The sequence below is a fragment of the Sturnus vulgaris genome, chromosome 11 (assembly GCF_052056855.1).
Source record: "Sturnus vulgaris isolate bStuVul1 chromosome 11, bStuVul1.hap1, whole genome shotgun sequence".
Taxonomy (NCBI): domain Eukaryota; kingdom Metazoa; phylum Chordata; class Aves; order Passeriformes; family Sturnidae; genus Sturnus; species Sturnus vulgaris.
This window is the reverse complement of record NC_142253.1, coordinates 2,946,214-2,962,665: the sequence shown is the minus strand read 5'-3', so window position 1 is coordinate 2,962,665 and position 16,452 is coordinate 2,946,214. Positions and strand designations below refer to the sequence as shown.

At 41.2% G+C, this 16,452-nt stretch overlaps 1 protein-coding gene across 1 annotated transcript in view; it reads right to left on the bottom strand.

Annotated features, from left to right (window-relative positions):
- LOC106850342 (contactin-3-like) overlaps nt 1–16,452 on the bottom strand; it is a 97,322-nt gene that overhangs the window by 62,701 nt on the left and 18,169 nt on the right. Inside the window, exon 2 of the mRNA XM_088171248.1 lies at nt 10,298–10,434. Within this exon, the coding sequence (XP_088027374.1) occupies nt 10,298–10,355 (58 nt within the window). The 5' untranslated portion in view covers nt 10,356–10,434. The remainder of the gene's footprint in view (nt 1–10,297; nt 10,435–16,452) is intronic.

The following is a 16,452-nucleotide window of genomic DNA, read 5'->3' as shown; positions in this document are numbered from 1 at the left end:
AGCAGAGCACTGTAACACGAGCAGCTCTCTAACTTCCACTGCCTCCGTTTCAAAAAGTCTGCTTTGCTTTGCAATGAACAGCAGAAAGCAAAATACACAGGTTGGCAGCAACTGGAGCTCTGCAAAAGTATATCTAAATTAAGGGGACACCCAGTGAAGGCACTGAAATTGTTATTTGCAATCTGTCCACATTTATTGTGCTGCAGCCAGGGGTTCATTCAGTCAAACTTTACTGTGGATTTCTTAGAAATTCACTGGATGTCAGAGTAATTCTGTACATCACAAGACACCTGTGCTCGTTACAGAATGACAGCATCATTTAGGTTGGGAAAGACCTTCAAGATCCTCAAATCCAAACATTCCCCAGCACTACCATGCCCCACTAAACCACATCCCTAAATTCCCCCCTCTACACATCTTCCAAGTGACCTCAAAAAAAAAGGACATCTGGTCTATATTATTTGAAGAACACCTTCAATAAGATAATGTTGTCTCAAACCATGCCAGGGCACTCTACATCTCAAAAAAAAAAAAAAAAAAAAGGGAAAAGAAAAGAAAACAAACCCTGCATCTACTAAATGATGAAGTCAAATTCTCTCAGCCACCAAGCCAAGCTTTCACTTGTTTCAAGTCCTCATCAAAAGCCTTTTAGCAACACCCCTTTTTTTCTACATCACAGCTTGGTGCTGTAACACACATTCCAAATTGATATTCTAAATCTTTATTTCAGTTTGAGGAGGCTCCAAATCCAATAGCTTTATGAGCCATGAAGGGTGGGGTAGGACACAGCAATGCCATGTTCCTGGTGACTGGAACAATTTTCATGTTTGATTTTTTTTTAATTTTTTTTTTAACTTGCAAAAACTCCAGTTGAAAGATCAAAGCATTCAATTCCTACTGAACGTTCCTATTAACTTCAATGGGCTTTAGATCAGGCCCTTAATGGGGTATTACTGCAATGTAAACATTTTTAAATATTATCTTAATATTATCAGGAGCATGTTAAATGGGCTAACAAGACCCCATTAGGGTAATTCTGACAAACAAATCAAGGGCTGAAATAGGATTTGCTTTGATTTCTCAGTGAATATAAGCTCTGTTTTCCCAAATAATCCATATTTCAGAGTTTTAAGAATAGTCCAATGCAAAAATCCTAAGGAATGTTCACTGCTTTTCTTAAACAAAGAAACCAAGCACACACACAAATGAATTCAAGTATTTTTGATTTAGAGCTTTACCAGGTGGGCAGGAAATGCTGAAATTCTTAGTTAGTTATAAATTTTTTTTTTACAGAAATGAAGCCAGCATTTCAAAAGGCTCCTGTTCAAAAGACTTCAGAATTTAGGCATGAAGTCTAAAAATATGAAATCATATTGGTGTCCATTGTGTCCCTTGCACATCTTATATTAAGCAAGGCTAATCAAGGGAAGTATTTAATATACAAAGCAACATCTGTGTTTTACAACTTCATTTCCTGCCTGAAAGCAAGCAGAGCTGCCCTCCCTGGGGATGTGCAGCCTTTTGTAGGAACAGGTTTCATGCTGTGATCCCTGGGATTCTGAGGATTTCAAGGATTCTCCCAGTTCTCTGTGGACCAGCAGGGAAGAAGGGCTGCACACAAAGCTGGGGGTCCTGCCCAAAATTCCACCTCCTCCCAAGAAATTCCAAGTTCCATGAGGAGCAAAATCATGGCAAGGCAAGACTTGCCTTTCCTCAGAGTGGCACTTTTCCCAAGTTTGAGAAACCATAATGCTGCAGATCATTAAATCTGTATTTTTGGCTGAGCTCGTAGGCTGGCCTCAACTTTTTGGAGGAGTTAAGCTCACACAACATCCTAAAACAGCACTAAAGCTTTGGGCTTCCTGAAAAAACTACACGGGAAAAATGATGTAATAAATAGCTTTGGGGAGGGGAAAAAAAGCATTTTTTAGCTCTCTATTTCTAGCTCCAAAACATTCTCTCCCTCATTTTTTATGCCAGAAAGTCTCTGCTCTCTCCTTGCCACACTCATCTCCTTCACAAGCTATTCATGCACAAGCTTTGAAAGATAGTAAGAGACAAGCAGATTTACATCAAAAAAAAAAAAAAAAAAGAGAGATAAGGTTGCTATGGCAATAAGAAGACAAAAACTGTTACTTAATCCAACATAAAAAGGATGAGAACTGGAGAGAACTCCGATGGAATTGAAACTGCCACCCCAACCAATGAGGTTATGATGTGAAACAACTGCTTTTTCTCCCTCATTTCCTCTATGCTTTTATGTAATTTCATTTTCTCGTCAGAATGTCTTTACAGAATATAATATTTCATGTTCAGATTCAAAAAACTTTAAAAAATGAATTAGAAGTAATATTTTCCAATGTGTTGCTCGCTACTGTCACTCACCAGGCAAACTCTTGCAAAAGCTGAAATATGTCCCCTCTGCAGCAATGCTGTGGATGTGGATGTGAAATTGGAGATGAATCTTTAGATTTTAAACACAAATTATGTATAAAAATAGATTCAGCCATGTAGACATCTTACTTTTAACTACAGTCTGTGGTCTACAATAAAGTTTTACATAAGGCTAGGAAGCAAATTCAGATTTAGGGTTTTTCTACAGCAGCAATCAAAGGCAAACTCTGGAAGAACTGTCACACAGCCCCTCTCCCCAAGAAGTCAAGACACCATTTCTGTCAGTAGTTTATCTCAGAAAACACTGTCTCTTATCAGTGCTTGCTGGAATCACTTCCCAGCCAGCACAAAACATCGTGGCAAGGAATGAATCTGTCCTATTTTCAAGTTGTTGATACAGGATAAATGTTTCTTCTCCTTTTGAAAAGGGTAGAGAAAATGTTTTTCCTTCCATTGCACAACCCCAGAGCTGCCCTTGCTCAATAAATCCAGGGCCACATGATCTCCCTACACAGCAAACCTTAAAAATGAGAAATGGGATGAAACTTGAAAATACCCAATTCATAAAGTCTCTGCTACTGGATGATCTCTGACAGCATTAAGACTGGAAGTAATCTGGAATAATCAAGCCAAAAACTTTTCCTGACCATGCAGCACAGCTTTGGAAAAAGAATTATTGTTTGCACCTTATCTCTCCCAAGCCATGCCCATTATCTCCAGTATCAAAATTTGCCATTCAGGTGTTTACGAACAGTGAGATCTTTATGTGCCACCTCTGAGCTACAGGAGAATCCTTAACTGAATCAAACATCAAACTACCTGAGGATTTTCTTTACTGCTTTCAGAGTTATAAATAGCTGTACAAGGAATCAGGATAAAACAGACACTAATTACCCTTGACTATGCAAATGAAGCTATTTTTAATTCTGGTTTAAACCATCTTCCAGTTCTCATTGCACAACAATTGCCAAAGGCAAGGGAATGCTGCACTTTCCTTTGCAGTCCTTTGCTTTTTGGTGCATGCAGAGCACCTCCAGTTGCACCAAATAATTTTGCAGAGCAGGTGCAAGGTGTGACTTTGCTGGGACACAGCCTGTCCTGAGGGTGGAGTGGCAGCACTGGAGATGCAAAATTTCCTGATTATTTCAAACAGGATCCTGACACACTCTGCTGAGTAGAAGTGATGCTCATTCCTCACACGGTACTTTTTAACAAGATGACACTTCAGAGATAGGAACAGACCCTGATGTGTATTTAAGATAAATGTTACAAGTCTCAGCTTTGGGACTATATTCACCCAGACCTTTGGGACCACGCAAAAACTTTCAAAACATCACTGGGCTTTTTCCTGGCAATTTAAATGGAAACTTGAGTCACCTGCACAAGCTCACAGCCATCACTCTCAAACCCAGGTCTCCTCAAAACTACTTTGCCTTGTGCCAATTATTATTCCATGTTTCTGAGTCCCTGCCCGTGACAGGAGGTGGAATTAAATATTCTTTAAGGTCTCTTCCAACCCAAACCATTCTGTCATTCTCGTTTTACACCACAGGGAAACACCCAGTTGTCTTCAGTAAGAATTCCTTAATTTATATCACTGCACAAAGTCACTCTGTACCTCCCCTTGCTCACTAAGGCTTCCTGCTCCCATCTCCTGAGTGAAATTCCACAAATACCTGTGGTGGCCGCTTCAAATAAAGTGGTTTCTAACATTCAAATGTTCCTGAACATCTGACCCCCAACACTGGGGAAATAAAGGAGAGCCAAGCACAAACACATTTACCTACGGATCATCTTCTGTTTCTATTCCAAGGCAGCAAACACTTGCCTCCAAAAAGTTCTGCTTCCCTGCCCAAAGGCCTGGCTTTTTAAATGCCTTCGATTTTCTTGAAAAATCCCTAAAAAGTCACCAAGAAAGTCACAACTCCATGTTCCATCCAAGGAGGGGGAAAAAACATCATGCTCTGCTAGTCAACTGTATTTTAATATTCTGTTTATAGTTATGGAAATTTGGCTCGTTTTAGCATCAATAAGTTCTGATTGTGCTAATCAGACAAGAATATAAATGAGCTTTTATTCGTTTAGGTTTTCAAACACGTTTAGTAAATATGGTTGAGGTTAAGCTTTACACTTCACGATGCTGTGTTATTTTGTTACTGCAAAAACAGTGTGTAAATTGTGTTCTAATCCCTGATAAACAGTGATCCTTGAAATCTCCCTGCTGGTATGTACATCCTGTATTGGAAGAGCTAAAGGCTACTATTAACACATGTGTTATTACACAAAAAGCTGAGAGGTTAATTATGGCACAAATAAAGCTTTTGTCCAAGGCACTGGCAGCCACATATTTAAAATCACCAAAAATTAAAAACCTAAAGCACTCATTTTGAACATCATCATTAAGAACAACAAGAAAAATCAGAACAGTTTCTACTGAAGAGCTTTTTTTAAATACAAAAATGAATTATTCTCAGTTCTGCTGGTTTGTTGAACATCTGCCAAATTATTCAGCTTTAGATTTCAACCAGTGTAGCTCCCCTGTTTTTCAACTGTCAGTCACAGCCTCTTTAATCTGATTTTTTTAACTCCACAGTGTCCTGAGCTTCCCAAATAAAGGACTGGAAGGGATGGAAACCAAAAGTCTTCCAAGATCTTCCTGGACTTCACTTCTTTTGAAACTTTGACAGTGTTGGCCCACACTAAAACCCAAAAAACACCACGGAGAGGCTCCTGCCCTGTCCTTGTCATGGGGCAGGCTGGCTTCGTGCTCAGGGAAATCAGGGAAAACTGGGAATCTTCAAAAAATCACTTTTTCCAAGGTGTCTGGGTAAAAAGGCTGAAGTCACACAGCAAATAAGTAGCCACAAACAAAACACCAGGTAATGATCTATCTACCAAAAAATTCAGCAACCAGAAGTCCTAAGGCTTCAGTGGGAGTTATCACAATTCCTATGAAATCAATATTTAGCTTGTGCATTGCAGTAAGTATTCCAGTAGGGATTGCTACTCGATGTGCTCAAGCTCCATAACCTTTTACAAGAAATACATTGGAATGATTTGCTCTATTGTATTGCACTTTAAACTGCAGTAGGCAGAAGAACTGTGTAAGTACAAATGTACAGCCTTCATGCTCAGTAATATTTGCAGTAACAGAATTTTATTGCAGGATAAACCGCTTGGAAATTCCTTCTTGGTAATTTATGTGAAAATCAGAATTGCCACTAGCTAAAATTTCCCCATTCCAATGTCATCAAATCTGCAATAAGCTTAATTAATGAAGAAGAAGCCAGCATTTGTCTTGTTGAAATGAGGCATTAATTGTGTGAGGGTGAGGATTCAGCTTTAAGGTTAGACAGGGAGCTGCTTTTGAGGAGGATTTCTTCAGCTTGAAAGATAAAGCAGAAACCAAGGAGACTCTTCAAAAGCTATGAAAGGTTTTGAAAAGTTTCTCTTCAAGAAGAATTTGAATTTAACAGCATTTTCTGCACTTATTTTAAGTGGTAAGAGCACGCCCACCATGGAAACTCAGACTCCTGGAAATCCAGGAACTTGGAGAAAGTCTGGGATGCCAACAAAGGTCTTTTCATGGGCTTTGGACTTGAATTTATATCCAAGTTTATATTTAGCTGACCAGAAAACACAGATCTTCATGAAGGAAACTCTTTTTTTATTTTTTTCCCCTTGCCTAATTCCAAGTGAATGGATTAAATGTGGTCACCTCACCCAGGTGAGCCCAAGGCTGCTACAGGAGGAACAAAGGAGCTGCAGAGGAAGGCAAGATTTACCTTGGTAAAGAGTAAATGTTAAAAAAAAAAACAAACAGAAAAAAAACCCCAAAAACTACAAGAGGTGAAGGCCCTATAAGAATCAGAAGTCCAAGAAGTTCTACTTGGAATTAATTCATCACCACAGCTCACAGGTGAGTTCTGCACTTCCACTGTTGATGTTGCTTCACATATTTTGCTCCTTTTTGTCTTTGAAGTTGCTCTTCAGAGTAATTTAAACATAATAATTCTGAAGTGTGTGTTTTGAAATTTCGAATAGAGCAGACATTTTGAAATTCCACAAACATATATATATACACATATATATTCACACACATACACACACATATATATATATGTACATATACACATATATTTTTTTCCTCTTTTTTAATGCTCCCCTTTTTACTCCCCAAATGGGCACCAAACAGAAAAAAAGCAGAACTCTTAAAACCAATTTCTCATTTTGGAACGAACTGAACCCAAACTTTCTGTCAGTGCAATGAATCCTGGCAGTGCTGCACAATCCATCCCAGCTAAACAATTCTGACAGTCACTACTGGCAGAGCTGCACTTGAACATGATGGCTGGACATGTATAATGCACAAAAAGGAGATTACTATTAATATGCAAAAGCATTATGCATCAAAAGCCAGGCTGGCTCTGTCTGAAGGCTGTAACTCTTAATGAAAACTGAATTTGAACAAGAGTAGTAAATGCTATTTATTTTTTTTTTTCCTTACAAATGGACTTTTACCCTAAAAGAAACTCCCCCACCAAAGACTAAATCCGAAGAGGATATTTCTGCTTTCCTTGTGGCATGATTTAATCACATCAGAGCAGTAAGAACACAGAAGGTTTGTTTTCACGCTCTTTGGAAAATAAAGAAAGAATCATGCTTTCCAATTTCATAAGTCTCCTAAACTTGATACTAAAAGAGAGGAGAACTGTGAATCTGATACATGACATTGCTGTGCCTGAGGGCTTAACAGTTTATTTCTGTATTAGCCTGAGAAAACAAAATGAAAAAATGAAAATGAAAGCAATAAAAACACCTGAATTGACATAAAGAAATACACAGAATATGATCTAGTTTTAACTCAAATGGTCTGCTGAATAAGGAATTAGAAGAAAAACCTCCCTACTGGCAAATTTTAGTACAAAGTGAGAGAACAGGAACCAGGCTTCAATGTCCAAATAGTTTCTATATATTACAGCAGTGCATTGACTGCTTTTTTCTTTGTGGCTTTGTGTTTTTAGTTTTTTTTTCCCAAGGCTTGCAATGGCTGGATGAAAAAAAAATTAATAATTTTTTTTGTTTTTCTCTATTTAAATAAAGAGCAGCAAAGACACTGTGCTGGCAAGAAGTCAGAATTTTAGGGGAGAAAGTCAATCCAAGTGACATCTCCAGGTCTCACCCTGGATACAATGTTTGAAACTTGCCCTTTCATCTCCTGCAGGAGAAAAATTGTGTGCATTTACACACAGAATCCTCCTTGCTCCATTTCTTTTGAACTCTGTCTTTATTCACAGCTTTCCTTCCCCTCCACAAGTTGTTTTTCCCCTTCATTCTCAGGAGGAGCTCTAAGAACATCCCTTTCTGGTTTCAGCAGCAGCAGAGCATCACAAGGAAGGGAAGAAATCAGTGCCTGGGCTCTGCAGGGCTGGAGCAGGGAAGGTTTTATAAATTTGTATCATGGGGGCTCACAAATCCACCAAATTGCTCATCAAATTCACCCTCACACGTTCCAGACAGGAATACCCCAACAGGACCATGTGCAATCAGGGCACTCAGAAGGGGGTGAAGATCCCACAAGAATCAGAAGTTTCAAGAAGTTACACCTGGAATTAATTCATCACTTCACCACAGCTTTCACTGTCAATGATGTTCTGCATATTTTACTCATTTTTATCTTTGAAGTCGTAATTTAAAGATAATAATGCTAAAGTGTGTGTTTTGAAATGCCTCTCCTAACAAGGCAGACATTTGGAAACTCCACATATATATATATGTATTTAATACTCACTAATCACCTTCTTTGCTCCCCAAGGTAAATGGACAAAAAGACCATGGGATGATTAGTCATACAGATATAATCATACTTCAGTAAACAAAAACCCAAGGGTCACTGTTTATTTGCATTAGATCCTCTCACATTCCCCTCTTTGATGAACTACGAAGATTCACAACAGATAAAGGAAAAGCAATTCAATATAGGGCACTGCAATAAGGGGCCTGGTTTGAAATACATTATCTGCAAAGACAGAGAATGTCAGGGTTTATAAGCCAAGATCAGCATCATCTCCTTTTCTGCAGCTATGATGTTATTTCATAACACGGAACTGCAGACAGCTCTTACAAGAACTGTCTTTTTGCTTATAGGCAAAGCAAAAGAAAAATGGTTTTCTATGGGGAGGCAGAATACCTGCTGATCTGTCTTAATAAGAGGTTAAAATAACATTCTCCAAACTGTTTGACAGCTTGTTTTTACATTTACAGCGTGCTCTTACTAAAATCTGTTTTGAAATCAATTCAGCTCCAAGATTCCCAAGTGGATTTTAGCAGCCAGCTGTTCCAAAGGTCCACTAAAGAGATTAATGCAAGTGAAGCTAACAGGTAATGTTAGCATTGAACACACCCCCAGGCTCCAAATACCAGGAGATTTTTATGTCAGATTGAGCCTTTCTGCAGAGTTTGGAGGGAGAAGGGTCAGGCAGCTGGAAATGCTGAGTTCCTCAAACTGCATCTGGCTCAACTCTTGTCTCTGCAAGTCTCCACAGAACCTCCTCAGTGACAGCAATGCAACATTAACTCAGGGATGTACACCCCAAGCAGCACTGCTCCACCATGCCAGCTGGCTTTTGGAAATAGGAAAAGCAGCTTTTCACTTGACTTCCTGCTGGTTCTCCCATCTCCCAGCTCCCCACGGCCACCAAACTCATGTTTGGCAAGTACCCAGCTGCAGGGAGTGACCTGAAATAGGTGCAAAGAAGGGCTGGGAGGATGGGCACTGGTTTAACAATGTCACTTCCTTTTCTTTAATGTTCTGGACTAAGCCAAAAACAAATCCTGGCCTTCTGAGGCTCCATGAAAAGCTAAATACATTTATTTTGGAGCTGTGTGCAGGTCTCCAACCCCCCAGAGCACAGCCAGGACACAGGAACTGGGAGGGGAAGAAGGGGATGGAAGGAGAGGCTGCCACAGCACAGGATCAGGAGGAAATCCCAGCCAGGGGACTGCCCGGGCCAGGCACAGCATTTCCCTCCATCCCCTCACTGAATGGAGTTCTTGAAAAACAAACTCATCTATGCACAGCAGACCTGGGATAAACCACTGGATTTTCGTGCTCCATGGAGCACAGCACTGCCCTCCTGCCCAGAGCTGTGCTGAGCACCCCGAGAGGATGCACAGGGGGACTCTGGGCACTGCCCTGCTCTTGGCACAACCCTGGCAAAGCCAAGGGGCACAGAATCCACCAGAGCCAAGCCCTAGGGCAGGGCAGGAGCTTCTCCTCTCCTCTCACACACTCAGCATCACTGGGGATGCTGCAGCAGAACGAGCTGAGCAGAGATCACCATGGCAAGGCTGTGAGTGAGCTCTGAGCTGCACCAGGTAAAGAGCAATGACTCTGCAGAGCTGATGTGGCAGCAGAGAGGAGACCTCAGCAGCTCCAAACCCTGAGAGCTGTCTGGCTCAGCAAGAAAAGCAAATCTCTGCACCAATTCAGCAGCAACACAGTGCTGCTCCTCAGGAATAAACCCCATTCTAAAGCAGAGGTTTGAGAAAAGCTGCAGCATTCAGCCACAGCAAGAATCTGAAGAGTCCAGTTAAAGACAAACACACATTGCAGATCTCCAGTCATCACACCTACCATGCACTGAGGCCAACAGCATCCTTAATGCATTCAAGTATCTTCTGCTTGCTTTGAAAGCACATCCCTCCACAGCAAAGGTTCTTTGAATTCACTCACTTTTACCATTTTGCATTATTTAACACGTCTGCTGCATGCTCAGTTTCTAAACTGCACAATAACTTGTGCATTTCAAAGCCTCTGGGTTCTCCTCCTCAAGTGCAGCTGAAACCTGGAATCTGGCAATTTGTGCTCAGTTCTAAAAGAGAAGTTAGAGATCATTGTTACCTGCAAGGCAGCCAACAAATGACACCAGGAGCAGCTGCTCCCACAGCAGCAGCAGCATCTTCAGCCTCCTGAATTCAGTAATTCTGCTTGTCTCAGAGGAACTCTGTGGTTAAGTCTTTCAGGTGGCAAGGTTCAACCTGTTAAAAGAACAGACATAAAACTGAATCCCTTGATGGTGCTTAAGAACTGGCTTCCTTGTTAATGCACTTTTAAATATATAAAAAGTTGACAGATCCTTTAATGTTCCTCTTTTTTCCAGGACTTAATCCCCCCAGCAGAAGGGTGCATTCATATTTCACCTTTTTTCATGTACATGTGCTGGAAGTTTTATTCTCCAGCAGGAGCAGAGCTGAGAGCTAAGTTGATTTTGCAGTTCCCACTTCCCACCAAGCTCCAGCACTGATTTATTTGTGAGATGCAGTGGATTTAAAGGAAGGGAGTACATGAGTGCAACCATACACAGCTCAGCAGCTGAACACATCTGGGAGGAGCAGCTTGTGCTGCACTTGCCTTGTGCAAACCATGCTGGCAACAACACAAACCAGTAACTGATTTAATTAAAGCCATGTCCAACCCATCCTTTTTTTGATGTACTGGAGTGTGATGTGCTCACTGATGGCTTTTTTAGTTTTCAATTTCTCTTTGGACTTTTGCACCAGGTGCAGTGAACCAATTTACTGCCACTTTGTCACTGGCCAGATGATAAACCCTGTGCCTACCAACCTGGCTAGGGCATTATTTTACTTGTATTTTTCTCCCCAGAGAAGTTTTACAGTATTTTTCTTTAGTTGTAGGACAACTCTGGCCTTCGTATTTTCTGGATGTCACTTCCACAGCATCCTCTTCCTTGAGAGGAAGGGGAGACAGGCAGGACACAGCCCAGACTAAATGATTCCTTCTGGAATTAGCCTACAGATCACTGCATGGCAATATAAAGGTCAAGAAAGCAACTACTAATTCTGAGAAGCCGAATCTGAGCTGTCTCAACTTGATGTTTCCATGTGAGCTACCCATTTTTTTTTTTTTTTACATTAGAATTAAGGGTTTAATACTGCTGTAGATCAAGTGTTTGAATTTCTAGCTAAGCTCCCCAGAAGAAGAATTCAGAGAGTCCTCCCTGATACATCCCCAACCTGTGATTAGCTAGGAAGATTTATTCTCCTCCAAAACACAACACCCTTTGCCACAAGGAGAGTATTTTTTCCTCATCCTGCTATCCTTGGCTGCTGTGGGACCCACTGTCACCTCCACCCAGTACTGAAAAGTTCTTGCTTTCTCATTTTCCCCACGTGCTTCTAAACCAGCAAATAAGCAAATGCAAGCCCTGACATCTCTATCAAGTGACAGGTATTGATCCCCAGCAGAGCTGGCACAGAGGAAGGCTCAGTGCAGGGATGCAGCAATTCCCAGGCACCCAAAGCAGAAGGGGAATATCCCAACACAGGGCAGATCCCTGGCCACAGTTTTAGGGGACTCACCCACGATCTCACAGATCTCAGACTGAAAAATGTTACTGGTTTCCAAAAGGAGTGATGGGAGTACAATAAATTCTGGTAATTTTGCATGGCAGAAACCTCAGAACAGCGCTTTGGCAAGAATGAAATTCTTCACAGAATCACAGAATATTCTGAGTTGGAAGGGACCCACAAAAATCATAAATCCAACTCTCAGCCCTGCACAGGATACCCTGAGCATCACACCCTGGGCCTGAGAGCACTGCCCAAACTTTGCTTTGAGCAAAAAGAAAAAAAAAAAGTGAGGTCCCAAAGAAATCTGTAAATCTGTTCTGTGGCAGATCTGCAGTCCAAGACTTTCCTTTTCTCCTTTTTCTGTTTGGTTTTTGGTTTTGCTTTTTTCTTTCCTTAGCAAAGCAAACCCACAAAAAAATCCCAAACCAAAACAAAAAACCAAAAACCCCACAAGAACAGGGTGAACTAAAATAACAAAATAACCCAAACAACAGAAAAATAAAACCCCTCTTGCTGAAGCTGTAAACTTGGAGCTGGCCATTGCTCACTGGAATTTCCAAGGGGCACCAGCAAAGCCTTTCCAAGGAATGATATCCATGGATATCCAAGGATTCCCAAAGGAATGATATCCATGGATATCCAAGGATTCCCAAGGGAATGAATGATATCCATGGATAGCCAAGGATTCCCAAGGGAATGAATGATATCCATGGATAGCCAAGGATTCCCAAGGGAATGAATGTTATCCATGGATAGCCAAGGATTCCCAAGGGAATGATATCCATGGATCCTCCAGCACAGGAGCAGCCCAGAACAGCCCAGCTGGGGCTGCAGAGCTGAATCCTGCTGGAGCATCACCAGCCCAGCCCCTGGAACCAGGAATTCCAGAGCAGTGAGGGCAGCCAGGAGGGCAGGGAGGGCACAGGGGAGGAGGGGAAGCAGGAATATTAAAGTAGGTCACTCTTGTGTGTCAGCTTTCTTGCAGTCTTGCAAGAGAAAAAAAAAAAAATATGGAGAAGCTAAATTAATTTGGTTTTGTTCTCTAAGTGCTCTGGGCAAGGCAGAACATGATAGATTCATTTCAGGCCAGAAAAAAACTGCTTTGGTAGAAGCTAAAAAAAATAAATTAAAAAACTGAAAGCTTTTTATGTGGGTATAACATCATAAAAATACATCCCAACCTCTGGCTGCATTATATTTTAATAAATTTTAATATCTAAAGAGAGAACAGTAGCTACCAGCTAACACTGTAAGACTTAAATTACTTTAAACACTTCATTTTCCCTGTGTTCTGCGAGGTTTTGCTAATCTAGGATCTATTCCTGAATACCACTGCTTCATTTTAAAAGCACCACACTTAGGAGTGCTCAAATTTCCAGCTCTGAGCCAGATAAATGCATCCTTGTGCTCAACAAAGGCTGTTCTTCACAAAGATGCAAACCCAGATGTACACCCAAAGCATGAACTTATTGAAGTTTCTCCTCAGTTCATTGCTTTCCTATAAAGAAAAGGAGCCCAAAGTAGGTTGTTTTTTTTTTCTCTGCAGAGATACATGAAGGGCTACAAAGCAGAGTTGCCCCTGGCCAAGTCAGTGGGATCAGGCTGTTTATAGACCCTTGGTCAATGCTTGGCACTGGGGAAAGCTTCTGCCTTGGAAATTGCTCCAAAAAGAGGAGGAAAAAAAAAAAATCAAATATTGAACACCACAGCAGCTCAGCTTCGCTGTAACCTTTTCTTTCCTACCACGATGATGTAAAAATTAAGATGTTAAAACCCCCAAAACATTATATTAGAAAGGATGCAGTGAGTTAGGTTTTTTTAAAATTATTTCTCACGTGGAAATAGCCTGCATCAAAGAGATCCACTGCCAGTGCAGGGACCCAAAACCCAAGAACAACACTGAGCATCTCTGTCACCTTCACAGCTCCAACATTACCCCAGATGTTCCTCAGCTCCCAGCCCCTTGCCTCTGGGCTTTGTTTCCAACATGTCCCATCTCACAAATGTCAAAAAATAACCATATTAAAATATAAATTAAAAAAATATTATTATAAAATTATTCTTCGTATTAAGAGTCATTGCATGTTCCCCTTTACAGAAGGAAAGGGGAAAATCCACAACATCTTGTGGAAATAAGACTTAAAAACTGGCTCCCCCAAAATTCAGCACTTTGTACTTAAAGGCTGGAAAGAATAAAGAGAAACAGCAACTGGTGTGGTTGGAAAAGATTGTAAAGAAACAAAGCAATAGCCACAGAATATGAAAAGGAAATGGAAATGTATTTTTTAAACCAGAAAACTTCCTATTATTAGGTAGTGCTCTGTTTTCAGAAGCCGAAGTTATTTCAAGGCAGTAAAAAGGCAAAAGTGTGAAGTGGTGCAAAAAACACCAGGAAAAATTAACAGATTACATTTCTTTATTATTTATTTAACTTTCAAGGAAAAATCAATTCTCATGAGCTGCTTCAACCATTTTTTTGATGGAAAAGACTGGCTATTCAGAAAAAAAACAAAAAACAAACCCAAACAAACTACCAGCCAAACAAATTAAGCAGGAAGAGAGTACACACATATAAAAAATTCAGCTTCATTTTTTTCCCTTTAAAATTAGCCTTCCAGACCTCTGATTTTCAGATCATATAATATGGCAAGTGGTGCACATGAATGTCTGAAAGAAATAAAAAGTTTGGGAAAGGTTCAAGAGTCAGTAATTTTATTCAGTGACCTTAATTTTTACTACCCAGAGTCAAACATAAAAAGCAGTAGTTCCCTGAAGGTGGAATTTTTATTTCTATACATAGAACTGGAACTTGTCAGAGCTGGCTGGCAAGTTCATTTTAAACTTGGAGTTTGAGCAGGAGGAATTTGTAGAGTCATCGAGTCTAAATTAATCAGAAATTCCTGGAACTCAGGAGAGCTCTGGAGACCCAGAACTTATTTTTCTGTATTGATCACAAAGCACAGCACAGAAAATCAAGTGATGTCCTGACACTAGAGGTCAGCAGATCTTTGCTAAGGCGGGGAATTATTAAAATCTCGTAAAACCATGGAATAGTTTGGGTTGGGAAGGATCTTAAAGCTCATCCAGTGTCACCCCAGCCATGGCAGGGACACCTCCCACTGTCCCAAATCCCAATGTCCAACCTGGCCTTGGGCACTGCCAGGGATCCAGGGGCAGCCACAGCTGCTCTGGGCACCCTGTGCCAGGGTCTCACCTGGATAAATGATGAGATTTAGTTAATGCTAAAGTCATCTCCACAGGGCAGCATCAAAATGCTGAACACTCCACAACAAGCTCAAGCAGCCCATTTTGCTTATTTTTCGGGGAGGGGAGTGATATCCATTTCTGATTCCTCTCAGAACGAGATGTCAGCCTTTGTGAAAAGTGACCCAATGCAGGTGTTTTCAGTGAGGAAAGAGCTGGGCTGGCAAATTCCCTCCTCACTGAATCCATCCTCTGCCTCCTGCAGCCCCACTGCAAGCCTGGAGGCACCAGTGCCACGATGAAAATATTCCAGGTTTGCATGGGAACTCCACACTTACCTCCCCATGGTCAATCCAGAAATAATTACAAACATGCTACAATCACAGGTGTTTGAAAACCCAAAGGAAAGAGAACTAAACCCCTGGGGTAGGTCTCCATTTGTACCTGATTTATCCAGCCAATCTTTCTCTAATACCAGGGAATCTCCAGATTTTGCTTTGATACCAACACAGCCCAGTTCACTGGGATCTGTGTTGAGATGAATCCAGCTCAGAAGTGCTAAAGGTATCTGCAAATACCCAGGCAAGGTTAGACTGTCCAATGCCACAGCTGACCACTAAATCTAAATTTGATTCACTAAAATCAAACTGGGATCTGTTATTTGTTGCACTGAGTGCCAGTTCAAGAAGAGAATTTAGAAGGAATTTTTGTCAGTTGAAAGAAAGAGTTAATTCAATCTGACATCACCCACCAGGCAGATCTAGAGAGTAAGATATCAGAGTAATTTCATGTTAGAGATTGGAAAGGCTTTGGGAAACAAAACACAGAGGCAATATTGACCAGCACAGAGGCAGCAGTGGCAGCACACTTCTGAAAGAAACACAAATGCATCCACCACACCTGAAAGGCTGTAAATAAAAAAAGGATTGACCACTTAAAAGCTACAGCAGCAAGACAAAAAGGAGAGTTAAAAACCCTGCTAAGCAATGCTGTGGCCGGTTCCTGAGAGAAGTTTAAAATGGTGCTCCAAGGAAAAATGTGATTGCTCCAACTCCTTTGGGGTCTCATTAGATCCCTGCTCCGTGGCAGCACCACTCATTAGGAAGCTGCACCCCAGGTAGCCCCTGTGAGGTGCCCGTGGCCCTTCCTCAGCATCCTCAGCATCCTCAGCTGTCCCTGCAGGGGCACTGACACAGACACATCCTCCTGACCCAGCTGCAAGCACAAAAACCAGCCAGGAATTCCACAGAAACTTCTCCATTACCGAGCACTGAGCAGGATTAAAGTTCTCTCCAGTGTGCCATTAGCACAGGCCTAGTTAAAAGCATCATTTTATACAAAATTAATTTACAACAGCTTAATATGGAAGAAGCAGCAACTGTTCTGTGGAGAGTTTTATTACAACTTCTCCTGTCTGGCTGCATTTATTGACTCTCAGGCACGGTCCCCTGCCTCCCCAGCCCATCCATCCTCTGCACCCGA